Here is a 24,268-nt window from a genome sequence, read left to right on the forward strand (position 1 = left end):
TTCCTTCCAATCACACCCCTCCAGCTCTCACTGTCATTGCCCACATGAGCATTGAAGTCTCCCAGTAGGACAACAGAGTCCCCAGGCGGAGCACCCTCAAGCACCCTGACCGGGGACTCCAAGAAGGCTGGGTACTCTGAACGGTCACTCGGAGCATAAGCGCAGATGAGAGTCAGGACCCATTCCCCGACCCCAAAGGCACAGGGAACAAATCCTAATAGGGAACAAACCCCAGTGTACAGTCAGTAAGCCGAGGGGATACTAGGATACCCAGCACCTCCAGACTGAGATAGAGTCCCTCCCCTCTCCAGGAGACTGGTTCCAGAGCCCAAGCAGTGTATTGAGGTGACCCCAACTATATCTAGTGGGTACCTCTCGACCTCACGCTCTAACTCGGGCTCCTTCCCCACCAGAGAAGTGACATTCCATGTCCCAATTGCTAGTCTTGGTACTTGGGGATCGCTCTGCCAGGGCCTCCGCTTCTGGCCACTGCCCACCAGACAATGCACCCGACCCCTACGCCGCCTCCTGCGGGTGTTGGGCGCCCGCAGGAGGATGGACCCACAGCCCGAAAAAGGGAGATGAATACTCTCGGGCACCCTCCCCAGGCCCAGCTCCAGGTCGGGGCCCCCGTAAACCCTATCCCAGGCGGCATGAACTGTTCCTTTGATGTTCTACTCATGGGGGTCTTCTGAATCACTCCTTGTCTGGTCCCTCACCCAGGACCAGGACACAGCCCCTGGGATCCCTGGGACACACAAACTCCTCCACCACGATAAGGTAGTGATTTACAGAGGTGGGATAGAAAAATATTTTGGGGGAATTCAAAGGGTTTAGGGGATTAAATTTTCTTTGAGGATTTTCAGCTTGATTCCCTGTGGGAATATTAGAGGTCAAGCTACTGAAAAGATATCTCCAGTGATGAAGAGGTAGACTTGATAAGTTAAAATATATTGATGGACTCTATTTTGCCCCCTTCTGTTTTGTATTTCCTGTGTGCTTCTGTGCAGAGTCAGTGTGAACTTGAAAAAGCTTTCCTTCAAGAATGAAAACATAGCGTTACTCTGGGATGGTGGCTGTACTAAAAGATAAAACCAGAGTGAATTATGTTTATCATGAGCACTAATTACGCTGTGGCAGCGAACCAGAAACATTGCCATAATATTTTCATACTCCAGCCTACCTGTTTGTGCAAGTGCACAAGGTCTTTAAGAGCATACACCCTGTGTATCCTGTTTTGACTGGTGGGAGGGATAAAGGTGGGACAGAAAAATTACATTTTTGTTTATATGAGAGTCCTGGGTGTGTCTAAAAGCTGTAATAAAACTCTGATTTCAGTTTATTTCTGAAATTCCTCTTACAGGAACACCATGAAGAGCCATTTTAAAACTATAAGCTCTAAGCCACAATGTTATAACCACCTACCAATCAATGTTAAGGTCACTAAAGTGCAGTGAATCCTTTGGACCAGGCTTATTTTGTCACATCCCACAGAAGCAGAATCAGGTCAGAACATGAGGAGTTTTGAAGCATGGGTCAATGTATATATTAGAGCTGATCAGAAGCTGATTATGGATAGTCACTTTATTAAACACCATCAAAAAGAAGAAGCAAGAAGGTTGGACATAATCCAGGATTAAGTTTTGAGACGTGATGTACTGACAAAGCTGTTCCAGAATTCTTTCTTTCTAAGTTTTATTTAACTAAGTAAAATTTTGGTTATCAAAACTGACCATTATCTGTCAATCACCTCTCTTTTGTCTGAGCTTAGCTCATGTAAACAGTATATGCAAATCATATTAACAAGTAAGGCAATGTTGAGATTCAAAATAAAAATGAAACTGCACATGGACACAAAAACAGAAAAGGGTGGGATAATTAGGGAAAATGAGGAACATTTAATATAGAATTAAAAAGAATGAGAGGAATACAGATATAGGAATACAGAATAGATATACCAGGGGAAGATTGCAGTATTTTCACATTACATCCGCAAAAAAGGCAGATGCTCAGATATTTTTAGGGGAAATTGCATATTACAGTTTTCCCCAATTCTTTACACACTTTCCTGAAAGAATGCCTCGTATTGTCAGAGCTCTACACAGAAATAAAAAAAAACCACACACACACAAAACGAGCAAAACCCTTCAATTCTCCTGTAAATGAAACGCTACATTCAAAAGAATATAATTTCTTGTCAAAATGGCATTTTGTTTTCAAATGACACACACAAACATCACATGAATAGACATTTATTAGAACCAACTGAACACTGATGTGCTTAATGTAAAACACTATTACCATTCTTCTACCAGTCATCATAATGACTTGCTGTAAGCCTTTTTTTTGTTCAGAGTATGATTACTGTACAGTGCTGTAATTTATACAGTGTTGAGAGTATGCATCAATTGTGGGATTGTGTGGGACTTACTTGCATATAGTTGCATCGCGATTCTTTGACTCTTTCTGAATTGCGTTCAAATGGCACCCTGGTTGATCCTCAGATTATTTCTGTGCAAGAGATGGTCCAGTGTTGATAAGTTGACCCTATCAATATTTTGAAATATGTTGTTGTCTTCTATTATTTTTCTTTATATTTGTTATGAGGTTTTTTCTAGAAACCATGTTTATCATTTCAGTCTCCTGTTCAGGAGACCACCTCATGTTGGTAAGCTTTCAGCTCTGCAATAAAAACAGTATACTGTAAAATACTGCGGCGTGACGTCAACTCCAAAGCCCTATTACTGTACTTGTACTTCAAACACAATGGCTACGACATGTAACTGATGCACTAATCCCCTGAACCAATTCTGCTACACTGCAAGCACGATTCCTACTTTTTTAAAACACACTTAAAAACCCCGAGAAAATACTGTAAAGTATGTGGGAAATGTACTCCTACTTTGTATTCCTACATAGTAGTGTGTAAACAATTGGGAAAAACTAACATAGATTATAGAAGTAGGGCTTCGACAGTAACCACGCTAATCCACAAGGTGGCGGTAATGCACCTTAAAGGTCTTTGCCGGCTGCCAATTAGCAAACTGAAAGAAGAGGAAGGCCATTCCTTTGGCCACTCCTCCCCCACTAGTAGACACACCTCTTCCCTCTGCAAACCATGTGGCTATACGGTTGGTAAATAAATACTTCTTCTAAATTTTAACTTCCTTTACGGTGTGAACTTCTGCACGGCAGGAACAGGCAGCATGTCGACGGTGGCCGTGAGCCTCCAGGCGCAGGTGGAGTCGGTGCTAGGCTCGCTGGTTAAAGCGGCCTCGGTGGAGTTAATCAAACTGTTCGAGAGCAGATACCGAGCATCCGAGGTAGACCTGGGCCGCGGTGAGGACGGGAAGGGAAGTGAAACCTCGGGTGTTTTATCGAGCGGGGACACAAAACGGAGCATCGGAGTGCAAGTGGGCGACAGCGCGGAGGAGCCGTCGCTGCTTCATGGTTCGTGTTTCTGAGGCTTTAAACGTCGTTACTTCCTGTTTGTGTTCACAGCTCTGCTGCAGCTCCTGGTACACGAGTGGGGCTTTTAGCTCCAGTAAAAAAATAAATAAAAACATGTTTGAAAGTTATTCCAACAGAGTTCTGTGACGTCGATAAAGAAATAGTTTGATGCATGTTTGCATATCACCAAGCAATCTTGCACGAAGCTGAAGTGTAGTTGCCAGCGTTAACCCTCCCCCTCCTCTACTCCGTAGGGCTCACTTTTGTCTCGGATAGCGATTATGTGAGGGAGTGCAAGGAGGTGGTGATGGAGGGTTGCCTCATTCCGCCAGAAATCCTCTTGGCTGAAGATAATGGGCCTGCTGACCCCGAGTGGTCATCCCTGAAGGATCCGGTCAGTAAGAATTTACAGGGGCTGTAAATCACCTGTGGAATGAAGAACAGGCACTTTATGAAGCCTGGTCTGCTTTTCTCTGTTGCCCGTTTTTTATTACTGCGATGCTTCAGGTGCGGTATGCATTGCACTAGTCATGATGCATGCATGCAAATGTGTTTTGTTCCTTCTTTGGTCAGGTTGTGGATACGGTGGAGTTGAGCGTCCTTGGAGCAGAGTCTCCATCTGACTGTGGTGCTCAGACAGAAGTTGATTTGCATGGTAAGAACTTTGTGTTATGCTGACACAGTGGAAGCATGAACACATTATGCATGCTAGACACACACCATGCATACTACATTAAAAAAGTCAGCGTACAATTGATCTGGTTGCATAACTCATTTGTTTTGTTTTTTGTTGTTTTCTTTTATCTTGAAAAGGGGCAAGGTACATGAGGCTAGCATCTGAATGTGCGAGGACCCGAAAATTCTGTAAAATAATTCATAAATAATTGATGCAAAGTAGAATGGGCAGTATTCTGATCTACCCTGTGCACAGTTCTGTTTGGAAATGATCCATTCATCATAAGCAATAGGATTAAGTTATTAAAGTTATTTTTTGTAACTTCTTTCATATTCCCTCCACACATCATAGCAACTCTCCCATGCATAATAGGAGAGTTGCTTTGATGCTACTTTCCAATGGACAGTGCCTGCAGGTACATATACACACATACCAGATGCAGTGGGGCAAAAAAGTATTTAGTCAGCCACCGATTGTACAAGTTCCCCCACTTAAAATGATGACAGAGGTCAGTAATTTGCACCAGAGGTACACTTCAACTGTGAGAGACAGAATGTGAAAAAAAAAATCCATGAATCCACATGGTAGGATTTGTAAAGAATTTATTCGTAAATCAGGGTGGAAAATAAGTATTTGGTCAATAACAAAAATACAACTCATACTTTGTAACATAACCTTTGTTGGCAATAACAGAGGTCAAACGTTTACTATAGGTCTTTACCAGGTTTGCACACACAGTAGCTGGTATTTTGGCCCATTCCTCCATGCAGATCTTCTCGAGAGCAGTGATGTTTTGGGGCTGTCGCCGAGCAACACGGACTTTCAACTCCCGCCACAGATTTTCTATGGGGTTGAGGTCTGGAGACTGGCTAGGCCACTCCAGGACTTTCAAATGCTTCTTACGGAGCCACTCCTTTGTTGCCCGGGCGGTGTGTTTTGGATCATTGTCATGTTGGAAGACCCAGCCTCGTTTCATCTTCAAAGTTCTCACTGATGGAAGGAGGTTTTGGCTCAAAATCTCACGATACATGGCCCCATTCATTCTGTCCTTAACACGGATCAGTCGTCCTGTCCCCTTGGCAGAAAAACAGCCCCATAGCATGATGTTTCCACCCCCATGCTTCACAGTAGGTATGGTGTTCTTGGGATGCAACTCAGTATTCTTCTTCCTCCAAACACGACGAGTTGAGTTTATACCAAAAAGTTCTACTTTGGTTTCATCTGACCACATGACATTCTCCCAATCCTCTGCTGTATCATCCATGTGCTCTCTGGCAAACTTCAGACGGGCCTGGACATGCACTGGCTTCAGCAGCGGAACACGTCTGGCACTGCGGGATTTGATTCCCTGCCGTTGTAGTGTGTTACTGATGGTGACCTTTGTTACTTTGGTCCCAGCTCTCTGCAGGTCATTCACCAGGTCCCCCCGTGTGGTTCTGGGATCTTTGCTCACCGTTCTCATGATCATTTTGACCCCACGGGATGAGATCTTGCGTGGAGCCCCAGATCGAGGGAGATTATCAGTGGTCTTGTATGTCTTCCATTTTCTGATGATTGCTCCCACAGTTGATTTTTTCACACCAAGCTGCTTGCCTATTGTAGATTCACTCTTCCCAGTCTGGTGCAGGTCTACAATACTTTTCCTGGTGTCCTTCGAAAGCTCTTTGGTCTTGGCCATGGCGGAGTTTGGAGTCTGACTGTTTGAGGCTGTGGACAGGTGTCTTTTATACAGATGATGAGTTCAAACAGGTGCCATTCATACAGGTAACGAGTGGGGGACAGAAAAGCTTCTTACAGAAGACGTTACAGGTCTGTGAGAGCCAGAGATTTTCCTTGTTTGAGGTGACCAAATACTTATTTTCCACCCTGATTTACGAATAAATTCTTTACAAATCCTACCATGTGGATTCATGGATTTTTTTTTCACATTCTGTCTCTCACAGTTGAAGTGTACCTCTGGTGCAAATTACTGACCTCTGTCATCATTTTAGGTGGGGGAACTTGCACAATCGGTGGCTGACTAAATACTTTTTTGCCCCACTGTATATACTATGACGAGTACCTGGATTTCTGTCTGATGTTAAGTGTCATCAGTAAAGCTGTGGCTTTTTGCTCCCTCAGACCAGTAAACCACAACATTGAGAAACCTGTGTGTTCCTCTATGATGCAGGATGTGTATCGCATGCAAGTTGTAATGCGGCATTATTCTTGCAAATATCGATTTTTAGCATCACGCGATAGTTTAATAATGTGGTGGAGCAAGTAGGCTTGGGCTAAATGCTTTTTTATACACAGAGTAGCAATACAAAAGTTTGACTCAATTTTATTTATACAGCGCCAAATCACAACAACAGTCTCCTCAAGGTGCTTTATTTTGTAAGGTAGACCCTACAGTAATACAACAGTGTATCATGAGAGTGTGCTGTGCTAACACTTGGAAACACTTTGTTGTGTTGCTGCCGTGTTGTGCTAACAGCAGCGATACTTGACCATTTCACTTCACAGCTACATGAATTAGCAAGAACACTAGCTCCGCTCGTCACTCACGAGCTTGTCTTTAATAATTACCGTGGTTAAAGTTTGTTAAATTTCAGAACGTTGTGCTTCCATCATTACACTCCCATGAAGCACATCGTGCACTCACTCATGTGGTGCAAGAATTCGGACTGGGTAGAGCTTAGATCACAAACTGCAAAGTTTGAGTGCCAGTGTCACGCTGTTGCATTTTTGTGAGCATTTTTACATTTTATGGTTTCAAATAATGTCAAATTCTTCAGTTGTGGGGATTATTTAACATACATACAAACATACAAAAACAAGGTGTGGACACGTGTCCACTGAGAGACAGAGACATTTTGTAAGAGAGTGAAGGGGTTTGGGAAGCTTCATGAAAGGATGGTGAAAATGTTCAGTGTCATTAAAGATGCATGTGATCTGTTTCAGTCTCCACAGAGACACAGACAGAGACGTCAGCTGATCAGAAGCTGCTTGTAATTCAGCCTGACACGAACAACTCTGCTTCTGGGGAGAAGGTGAAGTTTGTTTGCCCGCTGATCCTTAAGCTGGAGTCTCCAACACCCAAAGTTGATCAGTCGGAGAAGCCTGCTCAAGCCGAGCCTCAGCAGGCCAGTGTCAGCACAGCTAAAGGCACTGCCTACAGTCCATCCCCATCTGATGGCGCTGCGACTCCTGCACACACTGGAGTGTGGGAGTGGGTCCACGCTCAGAAGGAAGCAAAGAACCATCTCCAGATGAAATTGAAACTCACATCTCCAGATCCAAAGCTGCTGCGTCCCTGCGCAGTGCAGCTGGTAAATGTTCTCACGTTGCCTGAATCAGACATTCAGGGCGACGCTGCCAAAGCTCACAGCGTTGACCTCAAAAACGGTTGGCCTGTGCCAAAAGATCTCCGCCGTCATCAAGGTCTTCACACTGGCCATCGCCTGTGCTGCTTCACCAGATGCGCAAATGACATTTGGCGCCTCCAAACGGTCATCAGTCGCTCCCGAGATGGATACTCTTGCAGCATCTGCGGGAAAACATTCAGCCGGAGGAAGATCCTCCGGCGGCACAAGCGCTTCCACACCGGAGAAAAGCCGTACTCGTGTTCTGCGTGCTCTAAAACGTTCGCCCTGCGAAAGAGTCTCCGCCGCCACTCGAGGTTCCACATGGGGGAGAGGCCGCACACCTGCGCGCAGTGCGGTAAAAGCTTTCGGCTGCGAGACAATCTAAAAGCGCACTTGAGATTTCACTCCGGAGAGAAGCCTTTCAGCTGTGCCACGTGCGGCAAGACGTTCAGGATCATGAGGAATCTAGAGAAGCACAAAGTGAACCACTGTGAGCTCTTCGTTCCTTCATTCAGAACGATCGCCGGCTTAAAGCTGTAGGAACAGCTGTGAGCAGCCACACGGATGTCTACCTCACACTGAAGACACTATAAACAGAAGCTGTCCCGAGAAACTTAAAGAAGAGAAGTGAAAGTCATAAGATTGCTTATGTTGATTGTTTATTTGGAGTTGTCCTAAAATAACTGGGGTTGTAATTGGATCTTAGGAGCTTGAGAAAAGAAGGCAGCTGGACTTCTTTAGGTTTGGAAAGACGTTTCGCATCCAAGAAGATGTCCCGGGTATTGACACCATAGTCGCTGACGTGGGAAATTAAGGGTGAAACCACCTCCCAGGGCCAATAACCCCAATATGGTTTACCTGAGGCTCTCCACCTTCTTGTTTTTGAAACCAAAGCATCTTTCTAAACTTAAAGAAGTTCAGCTGCCTTCTTTTTTTTCTTCTGTCCCACCTCCTATGACGACCAATGACCTGAATGACTGCCATTTTTTTGGGGGGGGGGGTGGTTTCTGCTGTAATTTGTGTGTTTAGTTCATGCCATAGTTTTTGTGATTGTGGGTTATTAATGGGGCTGCAAGACTGCGAGAGTACTACTACACATGTTTTGGCATTAAACCTCCTGAGAAACGCACAATCAAATTGCAGGGAAACCCACCTGCCACTGCACAGTTAACCAGCTTACAAATGCTCTGGTGCTCCTTGGAGATGGAGATGTTATAAATGTCTTGAAACACAGCATTAATGGGTAGACCTGAGATATCTGGTGGTTGTCTGTATTGGAAAGCCTACGGTTCTCCACCTCTCAACATTTCACGTTAAATGATGTGCTTTTATACACTCTTATCTTTTATAGATTTGTTTTTCAAGTCTTTGTTTTTGTTTTAATTAACACTTATGTCACTTATTACTGACTTTGACTTTGTAGCACGTTACAGTTATTCACCGTCTGTAGATTTCTTGCTCTCCATGACCTGTATGTTTCATGGTGACTTTATAAGTTAAAACGTAACAAATATGCTCTCGTCTTCATTTAAGGGACGGGTTGTTTTTTTTAAACTACATGTGCATTGAATAACATCTTGTTTTCAGTGTTTTTTAATAACTTTTTCTGATGAACATTTGTCTCTTGTATCAATAAAAAAAAAATTTTTTTAAAGTTTATTTTGTGTGTGAAGATCAAAGCATTCAAACCAATGTAAATACAAAATGCAGCTTTTAATGCTGATTTCATTTATTATTGGGAAAGGCAGCTATTTAAACCCACTTTATAAAAAACTAATTGCCCCATAAACCTAATAACTAGTTGTTCCACTCTGGGCAGCAAGAACTGCAATCAAGCCTTTGTGATAGCAGGCAATGAGGTTTTTAGATGGCAGTGAAGGAACTCTTGTTTGTATAATTAATTTAATTCAGCCACATTGGAGGAGTTTTGAGTATGAAGAGCCTGCAAACTGATGCTTTTTAATATTTGGGTCATTCAGAGGTGGACTTGCTAGGGGCGATCGTGGCTCAAAAGTTGGGAGTTCGCGTTGTAATCGGAAGGTTGCCGGTTCAAGCCCCGGCTTGGACAGTCTCTGTTGTTGTGTCCTTGGGCAAGACACTTCACCCGTTGCCTACTGGTGGTGGTCAGAGGGCCCGGTGGCGCCAGTGTCCGGCAGCCTCGCCTCTGTCAGTGCCCCCCAGGGTGGCTGTGGCTACAATGTAGCTGCCATCACCAGTGTGTGAATGGGTGATGACTGGATGTGTAAAGCGCTTTGGGGTCCTTAGGGACTAGTAAAGCGCTATACAGGCCATTTTTTTTTGTTGATGTGTTTTCCTGGTAGAGAGCAGAATTTATCGTTCCATTAATTACAGCAAAGCAGCCCCAGACCGTCACACTACCACCACCATGTTTGGGATGATGTTATCTTTATGATTTCCTGTGCTGGTTTTATGCTAGATGTGAAGGAACTTAAACCTTCCAAAAACTCTTGTCAGTCCACAGAATTTTTTGCTGTTGACAGATGTACGACGATACTTTGTGTTCTTTTCAGTCAGCAGTGGTTTTCTCCTTGGAGCTCTCCAATGGATGCCATTTTTGCCTTGTCTGTTTCTTATTATTGCATCGTGAACACTGACCTGCACTGACACTGTAATTCTCTCATCACCCACAATCAGTCATGACACATGGTCGCCCCTCCCTGAGCCTGGATCTGCTGGAGGTTTCTTCCTGTTAAATTTGAGTTTTTCTTTCCCACTGTTGCCAAGTGCCTGCTCATAGGGTTGTTTTTTTTTGTTTTTTTTTATTGTTGAGGTCTCTATTATCTGAGGGTCTTACAATATAAAGTGCCTTAAGGTGACCTGTGATTTGGCAGTACATAAATAGAATAGAATGGAGCTCAATGAAAGTGAGGTTTGCAGTTCTTTTTGTGTTTTTTGTGACCACCTGGAAAAGTCATTGATGTGTTTTTGGAGTAATTTTGGAGTCCAAGTTTTCTCCATTTGTGGATAATGTCTCTCACCCTGATTCACTGGAGTCCCAAAGCATTAGAAACCGCTTTGTAACCCTTTCCAGACTTATTGTCACTGAGTTGGCTTCTCAGAAAAAAAAAAATAATAATAAAAAAAAAAAAGAAGTGTGAAATTTCTTTTTCCACCGCATCTTATCTCAGTTATAAGACACTTTTAGGTCGCAGGGTTATTACTCGGAGAGGTTATCTGCGTGTTTAACCGGCATGTTCTCTACAGAGTTCCTCTGAAAACAACTGAAGTTTTCCTGACAGCTGAGGACAAGCGCTGACATGAAAACTGGACGAGCAGAACAAAGTGGAGGAAGGACATGGCTTTCAAAGAGAGCACCAGGACCCTGTCCTTCAGTATTATATACTCCCTTTTATTAATCAGTTAGAGATAACGTGAAATTACCTATGACCACTATTTGAGTTCATTCAGCGGGTTTAGTTAGTAAAATGTACCATTTTCTTTATTTTCTTGTTCGTGCTTTTTTTCCAAGTGTCGGTAATTAACTGAGTCAGCACAACTGACTGACGCTTTTAGTTTGACTGGGTTAATTATCTGAAAAGTGTAAAAACACAATGGTAAGTTAGGGATAAGTACGCACAGTACCTGGAAATCTTTGACTGACAATTTAAAATCTAGCACCGACATTAACAGAGTGTGACTCGGTATTTTAAAAAACAAGGCTCTCTCTTTCAGGATGCAATGGTCTCTGTTCCATCAGCCATATTTTATTGGGCCAATTTTGTAACAGATATTGAATGGAAAAAAGTTTGGACTTTACCACAAAGGTTTTTCTTGACAAACAAAATTAAAGAGATTTCTTTTAAGTTGATTCATAAGTTTTACCCTACCAAACAATATTTGTCCAAATTTATGGCTGAAATAAATGTAAATTGTACTTTCTGTCAAGAGCAACCTGAAACAGTTTCTCATCTGTTTTGGTCATGTAAATTTACGTGTAAATTCTGGAAGGATTTCCACAAGTTTATTACTGACTTTGTTCTCCCTAATCTTCAACTGTACTATAAGGATGTTATCTTTGGCTATTATAATTTTAAAGACAAGGACAATGATGCTTTCTTTTTTATAAATTTGGTTTTATTTTTGGCAAAATTTCATATACACAAAAGCAAAGTCCTCGGCAGAAAGCCTGAACTTCTTGTATTAAAAATGGAACTTGCACAATATATAAGGACAATCTCCTCATCAAAAAACACGAAGGCTCTCAAGACTGTTAACATCTGTAACCGATTGAAACTGCTAACTTGATTTTGGCTCTTGCAAACTTTTGTTTATTTATGTTCCCCTTAATTTATTTTATTTTTTGTACTCACTTTTGTCTCACTGTCTTTGTCACTCTTTCTGTTCCTCGTTGTACTACCACAATGTTATCTTTTATGTGATCCCTGTTTTACCTGACTGTATGTCTATAATGTGATAAATAAAGTTTAAAAAAACCAAAAAAAAAACAAGGCTACGTTGACGCAACCGGAAACACGTAACGAATAGTCCACGTAAGCCCCGCCCACCAGGAAGTATGAAACATAACACTGAGGTGCTTTCACTTTTAGCAATGTATGTAGCGAAGACAGAAAACGAATAATCCCGACAAGCCTCCGACACCTTTTGGATAACGAGGTAGGCATTAAATCTTCGAGTGCCTTCATGCTGAGGTTGATGGTTTATTCAAAACAAACTCAACAGGAAGTGTTTAGACCCAGAGTAGTGTGACGCTGGAAAAAGTTTGCATGTCACGCCTTCCTTCTTGCTCTTTCCACGCTCGCTGTCACTCGTATTTTTTATTTTCAGAGATGGAAGATGCAGAGGAAAGCCGGATGGAGGAGATGCTCATGTGTCCAGTGTGCCAGGACATATTCAAGGATCCTCGGCAGCTGCCCTGTGGACACAGCATGTGTATGACGTGCCTGGAAGGCCTGATGGATCACTCCTCAGACGTCCCATTCAAGTGTCCAGACTGCAGGGCGCATTTTGGTCAGGTTGTTACTGTGCAGAAGAGCTACGCGCTGGCCAGCATCGCAGAGGACTTCAGGCTGAGCAGGAGGACCAGGGTGCCCACTAGATGCACTTTTTAAAATCTCAAATCTGTTTGGCAGTCTTAAAAAGTGTAAACAACTCTGCGGGACTGCAATACATCATTCTTCATGTCAATATCTGACATTTTCTCCCCAGGAAAAGCAGACAAAATGTGTGTACTGCGACTACTGCCCAGAGAAAAACATCTTGGCTGTCAAGACATGTACGAAGTGTGAGGTGTCGCTGTGCAAAGAGCACGTCAAGGACCACCAGAAGCTGCCAGTGTTCACTGGGCACCCTCTGGTGGGACCGCTGAGCGACCTCGCAGAGAGGAGGTGCCCACAGCATGAGGATGAGGTGCTGAGGTACTACTGCAAGTCATCCAGACGCTACATCTGCAGCATTTGCACACTGGAGGGCAAGCAGCTTAACGTGGCCACTGAGACCTCCACTGTCCTACGGAGACAACTTACCGTGAGTTTAATAACCATCTTGGACTCAATGTTGCACAATCAGTTTATCTTGATTCATTCATTGACCTCTTAAAATCCACCTGGTCACGGGCAACCAGTCTAGGGTTAGGGGTAGGATCATTTCAGCTGTACTGCTAAAATGAATGTATGAGACTAACAACTTCATATCTGCAAATATATCTGTTTAATATGTGAGTAAAACAAAATGAAAATCTGAATCGCAGCCTAAGACTGATTGCTATTTATAGATGTTAAGGCAATTTAAGGTAATATTGTGTGTGCATTTGACAGGAATACATGGACCAGCACTTTAAAACGCTCATGGATCAAATCACAGAATCCAGCAACACTGTAAGAAAACTGCAAGAAGACATTCATCATAACGTGAGTCCTGTTTCCTGACATCTTAATATCTCATTTCAAGGTGTTTACAGTTTGTTCCTGTGGCTAATGTCCTTTTCTTTGAACCCAGAAACAGAAAATGAACTCCATCAACGGTGTCACCATAGTCCTGCTCTTACTCTGGTTCATAGTTCTCTATTACGGTAATAGAACCCCGAGCCCCTTGTTCTTGTGTTTCTTTTGTGTCTATGTGTAAACTCACTCACGTCTGCCTTTTCTTTCTTTCAACCAGCCTACAACTTCTCTGTGGAGAACCAGACGCTGACAGAAGCGCTGGACGAGCAACAGAACCGCGTGCATGACATCTATTCCACGATCGCAGGTAAGGAGGGTTCAAGTGTCCATTTCACTGATGGAGTTATGCAGTGCAAATCTTTCTTTGTCAGCCCTGCATTGTTTGCTGGGTGCTAATCTAGACGCTACCCCTGCTTCCAGTCTTTATACTAAGCCAGGCTAACGTTCTTCTGAGTCTTTTTTATGTATCACACAGCAGCTTTCATATCCATCTCCTGGCAAGATAGTGAATACCGTATTTCTTAAAGTCAAAAGGTTCATGTCTGTGTGGTAATGCAGGGCTTTTATGTGCTTTTTTGTAAACTATAATTACTAAACTCTAATTCTGTTCCACTCAGAAGTCTGAATAACATTTATGTATCCCTCCATAGAAAGTTTGGTTTATCATTCCATGAAAAGCTACAGACCTAAAGAAACAGAAGATCAAGGTAGGACTGGCTTGAGGTTATTTTTTTTGGTAGCATTTGCGTGTGTGTGATTCTGTCTGTTAAGCTCGATAGCTTGAAAAGTTTTGAATGAATTCTGGTAAAGCTTTGCAGGGGTGTACAATTTGTTTGGCTTACATCCATCAAGGTTTTCAGGGTCAACTGATTTAATGGATGAAAACTGACAAAACGTGTTATAACTTAGAAACTGTTTTAAAATGTGGTGTGTATTCTCAAGATATATAAAGTACCATATAATGATTTAATGTCATTCAATTCAGTTTCACTTATATGGTGCAAAATCACAAGAACTGTCACATTTGACCTCTGACCTCACTTTTACATTTGCACTGTATTGCTTGTGTTGAGACAACTGTGAGTGTGGCAGAATTAGGAGAAACAAGAATATTGAGATTGAGTGATTGAAAGTAAGACTGCAACTTTTATTGAACGGAAAACAAGATTGAGAATTAGGAAAAGCGCAGGTCGGTCATCTGGTGACCTCCTAATGGTTAGCTAGCTTTAGCTACAAAGCTAAGGTAATTGCTTTAAAGTCTTAATAGACTTTGATTTTGTCTTATTTGTTCTGTAAAGTGTTTTGAAAGGCACTTCTAAATAAAATGTATTATTATTATTTTAAAACTGGTGTAGCAACAAAACACTGTATGTAAATGTACTTATAGTCGTGTGTCTGTTTGTCAGGAGCTCTCATGTTGGACCTCAACACTGTCAATCACGTTCTTGGAGTGTCTGCTGATCTCAAAACAGCTGAGAGAGTGAACGCAAAGCTGGATTATCCCAACAGTTACAGCCGTTTCGATGAAGCCCCGCAGGTCCTCTCCTCCCAGTGCTTCTCCTCTGGTGTCCATGTCTGGGAGGTGGAGGCTGAGGGGCACTGGGACATTGCTGTATCCTACAAGAGCATCCAACGAAAGTGCAAGGAAACCAGCGCCTTCGGAAACAACACAGAGTCCTGGAGTCTTGTGCACAAAGGCAAAGGGAACCTGTTTGCCTGCCATAACAAAACCAAAACTCCTGTATCTCGTGCCTTGCAGAGCAGCCGAATAGCAGTGGTGGTTAATTTCGAGGAGGGCAGCATCTCATTCAGTGCTGTAGATTCCACCGTCACACAGCTGCATGAATTCAAGGCTGAACTGAGTCAGCCAGTGTGTCTGGGTTTGGGGCTTCATCACGTGGATCCACCCAGCCGAGTGTCCATTGTCAAAGCTTCCTGAATAATACCGCACACTGTCCCAACATTCAGACAGCACTGTGTGCACACTGCCTCAAGTTCAGTGGCCTGAACCAAAGAGAAGATGCTTCAAAGCCAAATCACACCTCAGGAATTTATTTTTATATTGTGAAGCTTTATATGACATGCAAAGTGTGTTAAATACTTGATTTTCTGGTTGTAGATACTTATTTTTAATATAAATCTTCTTACAAGTCTTGAATAGCTTCCAGATATACAAATTGTAAGAATTTTAACATCGTGCCACTTTTGCAACAAATATGCACCTTAACCCCGTCAGTTTTATTTAAGTACTGGATTATCGCTATATTTAAAAATACACTAAATTAAAGCAAAAATAGCTGCAAGAATATGATTTAAAACCTTTGAACTGATTACTTGTAAAATGCAGTTTGATCCATATCTGAGAGATATATGGGAACCAGAATAGATGACTTCTTAGACAACTGCAAGAAAGCCATAAGTTTCGATCTCAGCTTTCCTTCTCTTCACGTCAAACGTGAGCTGACACATTTGACGTGACTGAACATGCACGATGAAGAGTTTTGCAGCTTTTTTGAGAAAATGAGCTCAGAACAACCTGAATCTGTAACCTTTTCTGAATAAAAGCCATGACAGGATAACTGTGAAAGCCAAAGTGTAGTTTTGTCTCGGCACAATTAGATCAGAGTGAAAAGTCAATAAATTCACTTGGCATTTAAAGATTTGCCAACACAAGCTAGAACAGTCAAGTTAGGGCAACAGCACCAAAAACTGCATGTGTGTCTAAGTCAGCCGTGTATTTTTGCCTGCTCCCTTTAGGGGTCGCCACAGCAGATCACCTGCCTCCATCTCACCCTTTCCCTAGCATCCTTACCTGCCACACTACATCCATGAAGCTCCTCTGAGGTCTTCCTCTTTTCCTCCTGCCCTGCAGCCATGGTTTGTAATTTACAAGCAGGAGAGTTAAAAAGCCTTTGTAAGCTGGCATTGGGGGAAAAGATGGACAGAAACAGAAGTTTGAGCAATTTGTCTCATTTATTAACAAAACATGGAGGTTGAGCATTCTTGAACAACTGTCTGATTATTTTTGAAGAAAAAGGCAACAATCAGTCTGGCAGGCCTCCGTACAAAACAGGTTATTACAGTGATACAAACGTTCTCTGCTAACAAAACAAGATTCCATTCAGTTACAGTTTCTCTCTCTTCATACAAAAGGAATTAACACTTAAAAATGCCAAACCATTGATTTTAAACCTTGATGTAGAAAATCAGTGAGCACCGAACGAGTTGTTTTTGTCCTCTTTTGATCGTCAACAACTTGTAATAAACAACTAGAAACTAAGAGAGAGAATATTATTGTCTTGATCATATCTCACACTAGCTGCCGTAAGGCCCCTTGGTGCCTCACTAAAAATGGCACACATACTCATATCATTACACATTTATCTACACTGCATACATGCCTTTAGTAACAAGGTTAACACTACTGGGCTGTTCCATTACAGCAATACCAGCTGTCCTGAAAAACAACTGTCAGACCTATGTTTCGTTTACAAATCGTGAAATGTATTTCTCTAACGCACCAGTTCTGCATCCACCCTACAGCTATCAACACATTCCTTGCGAAAACGAAGAAGTCTGTTGATGTGATGGACAGCAGCAGCTGTGTTACTTCACTGTTCCCATGTTCTGATTCTTTATGGAGCACCACGCCCTAAATACATCTCTGAAAGACAGAAAATATCATGTAAAAGAAAGTTTCTCTACATGTTGCTGAAAACAAAACAACTTCAGCTTTCACCTCTACACACCTGCAGTGAGTGGCCACACATTCATTACTGCAGTATTCTTTGTCCCAGTCTTCACTCTCTACTGCTGGGTTGTTGCAGCCTGCCCTTACGCACACAGTCTTCACTGCAGCGGTGTCCCGCGACGCACTCACCTCCATCTCCTGAAGAAAAAAGGGATTAAAATCAGCAGATTTTACACAAGTCTAGGTTTGCCGCAGCTGTTTTTTCTCCATGTTACAATATGTTAAAATCAGAAGTGAGAATATATCTTTAATTTTGTTAGTTTTATTAAGAAAACTCTTGTGTCAAAGTCAGCAAACTCGCTGATATACACTACCAGTCAAAAGTTCTCATTTAATGGTTTTTCTTTCTTTTCATGACATTGTACATTCTCTCTGAAGGCATCAAAAACTATGAATGAACACATAGGATGCTGTGGTAAACATGCTGGTCTAGTTTTGAATAAATCCCCAACAAAGTCGCCAGCAAAGCACCCCCACACCATCACACCTCCTCCTCCATGCTTCACGGTGGAAACCATGCAGCACGGAGACCATCCATTCACCTTTTCTGTATCGTGGGCAGAACCAATGATCTCAGATTTGGACTCATCAGACCAAAGCACAGATTTCCACTGGTCAAATGCCCATCCCTTGTGTTTCTTGGCCCAAACAAATCCCGTCCTCTTGTTGCTTTTCCTTAATAGTGGTTTCTTAGCTGTCTAATCATAAAGGCCTGATTTGCGCAGTCTCCTCTGAACAGTTGATGTAGAGATGTGCCTGCTACTGGAGCTCTGTGTGCCATTTATCTGGGCTCTAATCTGAGGATGTTAACTTCACTGGCTGGTGACTTGGATGAATTTATCCTCAGCAGCAGAGGTGACTCTTGCTATTCCTTTCCTGGGACGGTCCTCATGTGAGCTAGTTTCGTCATAGCGCTTGATGGTTTTTGTGCCCATTCATAGTTTTAGCAATTTTCCAGACTGACTGACCTTCAGTTCTAAAACTAATGGTGTACTGTTGTTTCTCTTTACTTAGCTGGTTGTTTTTTGCCATGATATGAATTCTAACAGTTGTCAAATAGTGCTGTCAGCTGTGTACTAAACTGACTTCTGCACAACACAACTGATGGTCTCAACCCCATTAAGAAGGCAAGAAACTCCACAAATGAACCCTGATAAGGATCACCTGTGAAGTGAAAACCATCTCAGGTGACTACATCATGAAACTCATTGAGTTGGTTTTTAAGAAATATAAAATATAAGACATATTTAGAGTTATCATTTTTTTCTTGCTTCATAATTCCATATATCTTGCTTCATACATTTGATGTAGATACACACACCCCCGACCAATTTTATGAAATTACTCAAGCAATGCAAATCTGCATAGACTGATAAATCAAACAGGAATTTGTACTTTCCCCAAGTTGTGTATGCTGTATTACAGAGGAGGTGAAAATCAGCAAACAGTTGTTGAACAGTCTTCCACTGTTCTTCTCCAAATATGGAGGGGAACGCTCCATTATTTACATTTTTTATTCATTCATTTAAAAATATGTCCAACTCAATTTCTGTGTGAAACACTCTGTGGAGTTTTAATTATTTTTGGAATTCCCTGCGTTTTGTTGGGTATTTCCATCAATTTGTAATAATAGTAATAATAATAATAATAATGGATTTTTAATCAGAGTAAAAAAGGGCAAAAACCTATGATGAAATCTCTGCTGTCTGCTGAAACAATAGGCAGAATAAATTATTGTTAGAATATTTGATATTAAAACATTAATTACAGTATTTGTTCTTCATTGGAATGAACTATACTCACTGAAGGGATATTATACCCTTAAAAAACTGAAACATACCTGTTAATTAAATCAACACAATTAGTCAGATGTGCTAACACCTGTAAAAGAGGATAAACCCCAAGTTTACTGAACCTTAAAAAGATCTAGCTTTACCTCTTCTGAAGGCAGCACTTCTGTAACATCGTCGTCGTCATCGTCGTCTGCGTGGCCTGACGTCTCAGCAGAATCGTCCTCTTGCAGCAGTGACACGACAGGTGGAGCCTGGGCAGGTGTGGTTTCAGTAGATGATGAGGCTGCTGTGCTAGGGACAATAATTGGCAGCGCCTGTTTGCCCTGAATGGGGGCAGGAACTATTTTTATCTGAAGTGGAGGAGGCGGTGTAGCTGTGACGGACACAGGGTGGCCTGGTGTTCCCTCGCGGGGTTTGGCCTGTAAAGGTGGGGGCGCTGGTGCCATCTGCTGGAGCCGAGGTGGAGGCGGGGCATTCTGCATCTGCAGCAATGGAGGCGGCTGACGCGAGGCGTTCGATACCACGAGGGTAGGCTGCAAGGCACGGACCCCTCCAGGCAACACGGTCACCACCTGCCCGCCTCCCTGCAGAATGTGCTTGGGGATTATGATCTTGGTGATGGTCTGGGTCGGAGCGACTGAAGCTGCTGGAGCAGAAACTTTGTTTGCCCCCGTGCGGGAACGTGTGGTCACCTCTGGGACGTCCAGGATGATGTTGGAGGCACAGATGTTAGTAATGGTGTTCTCTTCCATGGTGCTGTTTGCCACACGGGTTCCCTGGTGACCGGCAGAGGGAAGGGCAGCAGGAGTCGAGTTAACCACAGGTGGAGGTGGCGAGGGGGCAGTTTCCATCTCCTCGGTAACAGGCTAGAATGAGGCCATATTAAATACAGGAGAAAAGTAAGTCCCAAGAAGCACAGCAATGGACTGGTTTTCTTTTAGAGACAACATGACGTTACCTGTGAGAGCTGGTTGGCTCTGTAAGCTGCGAGCGCTTTCAAATACTCTTTTTTGGCTGCTTCTGTCTTTCTCTTGTACACCTTATAAAAAAGAAAAAGAAGTTTGCTTGTGTTATATTGATGCATTTTTTCCTAAATTATTATAATAAATGCTGACACGCTAAAAAGGAATCATTTTAAAAGGGGGATTCTACATATTCCTTCTTTGTTTGTCAGTGAAGGCATAACTATACGCAAACACCTGTTTCTGTTCCTCAGCCAGGCTGTCCCACATGGAGGCCACGATCTTCGACACCTCTCCGAAAGAAGCATTGGGGTTCTGGCCTTTAATCGCTGCCTGGGTGTCTCTGAAGAAGAGTGCGTACGCTGAAACCGGCTTTTGTGGCTCATTGGGGTCTTTCTTCTTCCTTCCTTTTTTCGCTCCAGCAACCACATTCGCTGATGCTAGTGTGGCAGGTTTACCCCCACCCTTCCGGGCTGTTCCAGGAGAAATGGATGATGGAAGAGCCAGGTGAGACGAAATGTTGGGGAGACCAGAGGAAGAGGAGAGAGACAATGGAGAGTCCACCAGAACACTCTTCTGAGAAGGGAGAGATTCAGTTGGAGAGATGGGAGAGCAGGCATTAGCTTCATCATCTCCAACACAGCAGTGACTGTTATTCACAGTGCAGGTAAAGTTTTCCACCTTCTCTCAATTTCTTCTATTTTCTTCATGTAACTCTTACTATATGTACGGTGTCAGATGTTCAAAGAAATTAAGCGATAAATGTATGTCAAGAAAAAAAAACGTACATCACTGAAGCTAAGGAGTAATTGCCAGCCAGCCCCCAAACTTATGAGCAAAATGTGGCACATTAAGCATCAACAACAGCAATCAAATGCTTTCAATAACTACAGATCAGTCTGACACTGTTACTCTTCTTTGCATGATCGCATTATTGAAGCCACATTGGAGAGTCTGTCAGTCTGAGCTGCTCTTCTCAGGTCAGAAACTAACTGTAGGTATTGTTCCTGTGTGAAACCAGTATATAAAGAATTAATTTAGCATTACCTATTATTTTCAATCTTAAAGAAAATCAGATGGAGTTTGTTCAGGTTAAAAGTAAATTGGAAAAAAATATATATTAGTCACGTTTAAGAAGATTTGATTTCCATTAAAACACAACTTTCCACAACATCCTCCTGAGAACCAAGGAACAAAGAATATTCCCATTGAACTTTTTTTTGTGATTTCCTTCCTCTTTGGTGCTGAAAGAGGCCCCCCAAACATATGACATACCAATGGAAGCCCAGGATGTCCTCTACTTAGTATATCAGGACTTAAATGGGGGCTGAAATAAATATGGACCAAAAAACCGAGGAGATAAATGATTGGGCTGGTTCTCAGGAGGATATAACAAGCCTCTCTGGCAGATGAACTTCTCTTACGTACGGTCTTTTTGCAAAGTTGTGAAGCCATAGCATCATTAAAAGGTGATCGGTTCATTCCAAGAATGGTCCTGGAGCAGTACTGATTATAATTGTTTATGTTACCAACAGGCCAAGATCACATTTTGCACCCCTTTCTTATCCTGGAGTGCTACTAGCAACATCTGCTTCTGGAAACAGATTAATCAAGTGGTAGGCCGTTTTTATTCTAGCTGCAACCAATTATCTCAACATCTTTTTGTTTATTAGGACTTATTAATGGGACACTTTTTGTTCTTTTAAACTGGACGCAGTGTTTACTCAAGTTACCTTGTTTGATTTTGTGTTAACGTAACCACAAAATTTTATATGTTTACTTCACTGTAAAAGTTGGATTATAACTAATATGCAAATAGTTTGTAATCTAAACTACAGTTCCAATACTACGTTGAAAAACGATCCAGGTGTTTCTTATTACCTTGAAGTCATCCATGTCCTCGTCCTGTAAGGAACCTGCTGGGGATGGTGTTGCTGACAGAGGCTGCTTGGGCGCCTCTGAAGGGTGGCCAATGTTTTCACCTCCCAGGCCCAGTGAAAGCTCAGACTGATTAATAGTAGTAAGGTGACCACTTCCCAAAAGACTATGACCAATGTCACAGAGCTGAACATCAATGGTCATGGGGGAAGAACTGCTGAAATGAGAACCACCAGAGTTGCCCAGTTCCTGTGGAGACACAAAATACAAACTGTAAATAAACCTTTACAGCCCTCAACAAACAGTATCGTGTGTGCGAGTCCACAGGTGAGGTACTTACCAGGGCTGAAGAGCTCAGCAGGGCTCCTCCTCCTGACTGGCCCATTCCCCCGAGGCTCTGCTGCTCCAGGCCTTGAGAACCAGAGTTTACAAAGGTGGAAGCAAAGGAAGGGTCATTGGCTTCTACCACAAGGTTGCTAACAAGGCTACGGGAGCCCGAAGGTCCCCCGGTTCCCTCTGACAGCTCAAAGTGGGCCACCGCATCACTGATACCCAGCGATGGATCTGGATCAAGGGAAATCGGGGGGATCTCGAAAACTTCATCCCCCAGACTAGGAGTATGAAATGTCTGCTGTATGTGCAGGAGAAGAGGTAATGAGTTAGTAACTAATGGACTGACGAAGGTTCGGTATAAGCAAAACGTGTGACACTGTACCATCATGCAGTTTCATGCAACCCACTCACCTCTGAAGACAAAAAGGGGTGTCCTGCTCCACTGATGGTGAGATAACTGTCACTGCCTTCCGAAAACTTAAAAAACAAACAAGCCAAAAAAACCCCCACAGATAGTTAGCTCTAAACTGCCGGTTCGATACCGTTAGTCTAAGAGACCTTTCATAAAAACACCGGTGTCGGTGAGTTACCTTATTTCCTTGGGAGTATCCACCATATGCTTGGGAGTCCAAAAACTCTGAGTCAACATTTTGAGCACAACCATCCGAGAGCTCAGAGTAGAAATTGAGATCCATTGTGAAATAAATTATTAGGTAAAACTACCCCATACACTGTTCAATTTGTTTAAAATTGGATATTTTTTTTAAACACACACCAATTTAGAGCAGCTACGCGTGTAGTAACTAAAGGTGCTAGTCGCTAGCTAGCTAAACACTGCTGACTACCATCACGTTGAGTTCGAAGAGATGTACCTTCGTCGTGAAGCTCGGGGGAAACTAGGATAAGGGGAGTGATTCAAAGTTCATAGGAACCAAAAACTCGCATATTAGTTAAATATTATGTGTTATATTATAGCCTCGCAAGGCAGAGTTTACCGGAGGCCCAAAACACACCCATTCAAACACCGGAGACCTACTGCTACTGCTGTGACTAGCGCCCCCTCCTAACCGACAGCAGTATGTCGTGCTAGATTCACGGGCCGTGGGAAAAATTGTAACTGTCACGTGTAGCGGTGCCTGTGTTTTGTTTTGTTGCAATCTGACAGCTATGAACGAATACCACATGAGCTTGTTTAGAAAACGAAAGAACAGGTGTTTCGCTTTTTTTGTTCTGCGTATAGATTTTTTTGGTCTAGAGGAAAGCACTCAAATGTCCAATGAGCCTTTAACCATACCTCACACCCGATGTCCCTAATCAGACTATTCCAATATAAAAATGATATATCAGGATTATTATAAGGTAGTATTTTGTAGGTATTACATGTAGTGATTTAAAATTAGTTCAAAAGTCACTTCCAAACAACCAGTGATCCCCTTCATTAACTAGTTCAGTGCTTGTTTGCGTTCATTTTATTGGCTCGGTTGTAATATTCATGAGCCCTTTACTTCATGTCTGTATTTCACCTTTCTTTACAAATTTAGAAAAAGACCAATTCAGACTGAAGTCATCACAAATGTAAAATCTGTCTAAAACAAATCCATGTTTCCCCAATCTTATTTTTAGAGATGCAATTGTCTGCTCTAAACACAAAACCTACATTTACTGTCTTGGTGCTATTGCTCATCTTTAATTCTTTGTGAATATCAATATACTTCTCAATTCTAGCCTACTTATAAAACTATGGTATATCCCAACATAATGGACAGTAAAAGCAATTTGAGAAATGCAGGAAGTTTTAATCACCCCTCACCTATTTTGTAGTTTTTCTCAAAGTCAGCAGCAACAACTTGAAAGATCCCCATTAACCACTTTAAACATTACTGACGTTGGCTAAACTTATGTGATTTCTATATGCAAAAAATATGTCCTTAAAGCAGCTAATCAAATTTGGATATTTGCTTGATTCCAAGTTCTTTTATGGTGGTGTGAGTCATAGAGGTGGGAATCACCAGACAGCCCACAATATGATATCACAACATGTAACTCAGGATACAATATCGCAGTTGTTAACATTTTGCAATATGCCAAGTGTTGCGCTAACATATATTGTAATCTATCACTTTTTTTGAAATTGCAAATTATGTCCTCAAAGTTAAA

At 42.3% G+C, this 24,268-nt stretch overlaps 3 protein-coding genes across 5 annotated transcripts; 2 read left to right on the forward strand and 1 right to left on the reverse strand.

Annotated features, from left to right (window-relative positions):
- Window positions 1-3,061: 3,061 nt before the first annotated feature.
- On the forward strand, window positions 3,062-9,504 carry si:rp71-1g18.1 (uncharacterized protein LOC559922 homolog). Its single transcript, XM_005933669.3, has 4 exons — window positions 3,062-3,450; window positions 3,705-3,844; window positions 4,024-4,105; window positions 7,070-9,504. Exons 1-4 carry the CDS (start codon window positions 3,207-3,209, stop codon window positions 8,011-8,013), a joined length of 1,410 nt encoding a protein of 469 aa, XP_005933731.1. The 5' UTR covers window positions 3,062-3,206; the 3' UTR covers window positions 8,014-9,504.
- A 2,469-nt stretch (window positions 9,505-11,973) lies between these two features.
- LOC102312645 (E3 ubiquitin/ISG15 ligase TRIM25) lies at window positions 11,974-15,981 on the forward strand. Its single transcript, XM_042225488.1, has 8 exons — window positions 11,974-12,108; window positions 12,280-12,539; window positions 12,661-12,978; window positions 13,269-13,361; window positions 13,450-13,522; window positions 13,612-13,701; window positions 14,045-14,101; window positions 14,801-15,981. Exons 2-8 carry the CDS (start codon window positions 12,282-12,284, stop codon window positions 15,331-15,333), a joined length of 1,422 nt encoding a protein of 473 aa, XP_042081422.1. The 5' UTR covers window positions 11,974-12,108; window positions 12,280-12,281; the 3' UTR covers window positions 15,334-15,981.
- Window positions 15,982-16,106: 125 nt separating this feature from the next.
- Window positions 16,107-23,404, reverse strand: tox4a (TOX high mobility group box family member 4 a). 3 transcript variants are annotated; one of them, XM_042225486.1, is made up of 9 exons: window positions 22,702-23,404; window positions 22,523-22,588; window positions 22,119-22,409; window positions 21,782-22,027; window positions 20,138-20,473; window positions 19,897-19,977; window positions 19,082-19,804; window positions 17,144-17,283; window positions 16,107-17,058 (listed from the first exon to the last, which is right to left on the reverse strand). In XM_042225486.1, the coding sequence occupies exons 1-9, from the start codon at window positions 22,804-22,806 to the stop codon at window positions 17,001-17,003; spliced, it is 2,046 nt and encodes a 681-aa protein (XP_042081420.1). In that variant the 5' UTR covers window positions 22,807-23,404; the 3' UTR covers window positions 16,107-17,000. The 3 variants fall into 3 exon arrangements, with proteins under 3 accessions (XP_042081420.1, XP_042081421.1, XP_005933729.1); XM_042225487.1 differs by having other exon boundaries at window positions 20,138-20,476; window positions 22,119-22,406; window positions 22,702-23,400; XM_005933667.3 differs by having other exon boundaries at window positions 20,138-20,476; window positions 22,702-23,394.
- Between the last annotated feature and the right edge of the window lie 864 nt (window positions 23,405-24,268).

Source organism: Haplochromis burtoni, unplaced genomic scaffold (genome assembly GCF_018398535.1).
Source record: "Haplochromis burtoni strain Fernald_Lab_line unplaced genomic scaffold, NCSU_Asbu1 Contig_172, whole genome shotgun sequence".
Classification (NCBI taxonomy): domain Eukaryota; kingdom Metazoa; phylum Chordata; class Actinopteri; order Cichliformes; family Cichlidae; genus Haplochromis; species Haplochromis burtoni.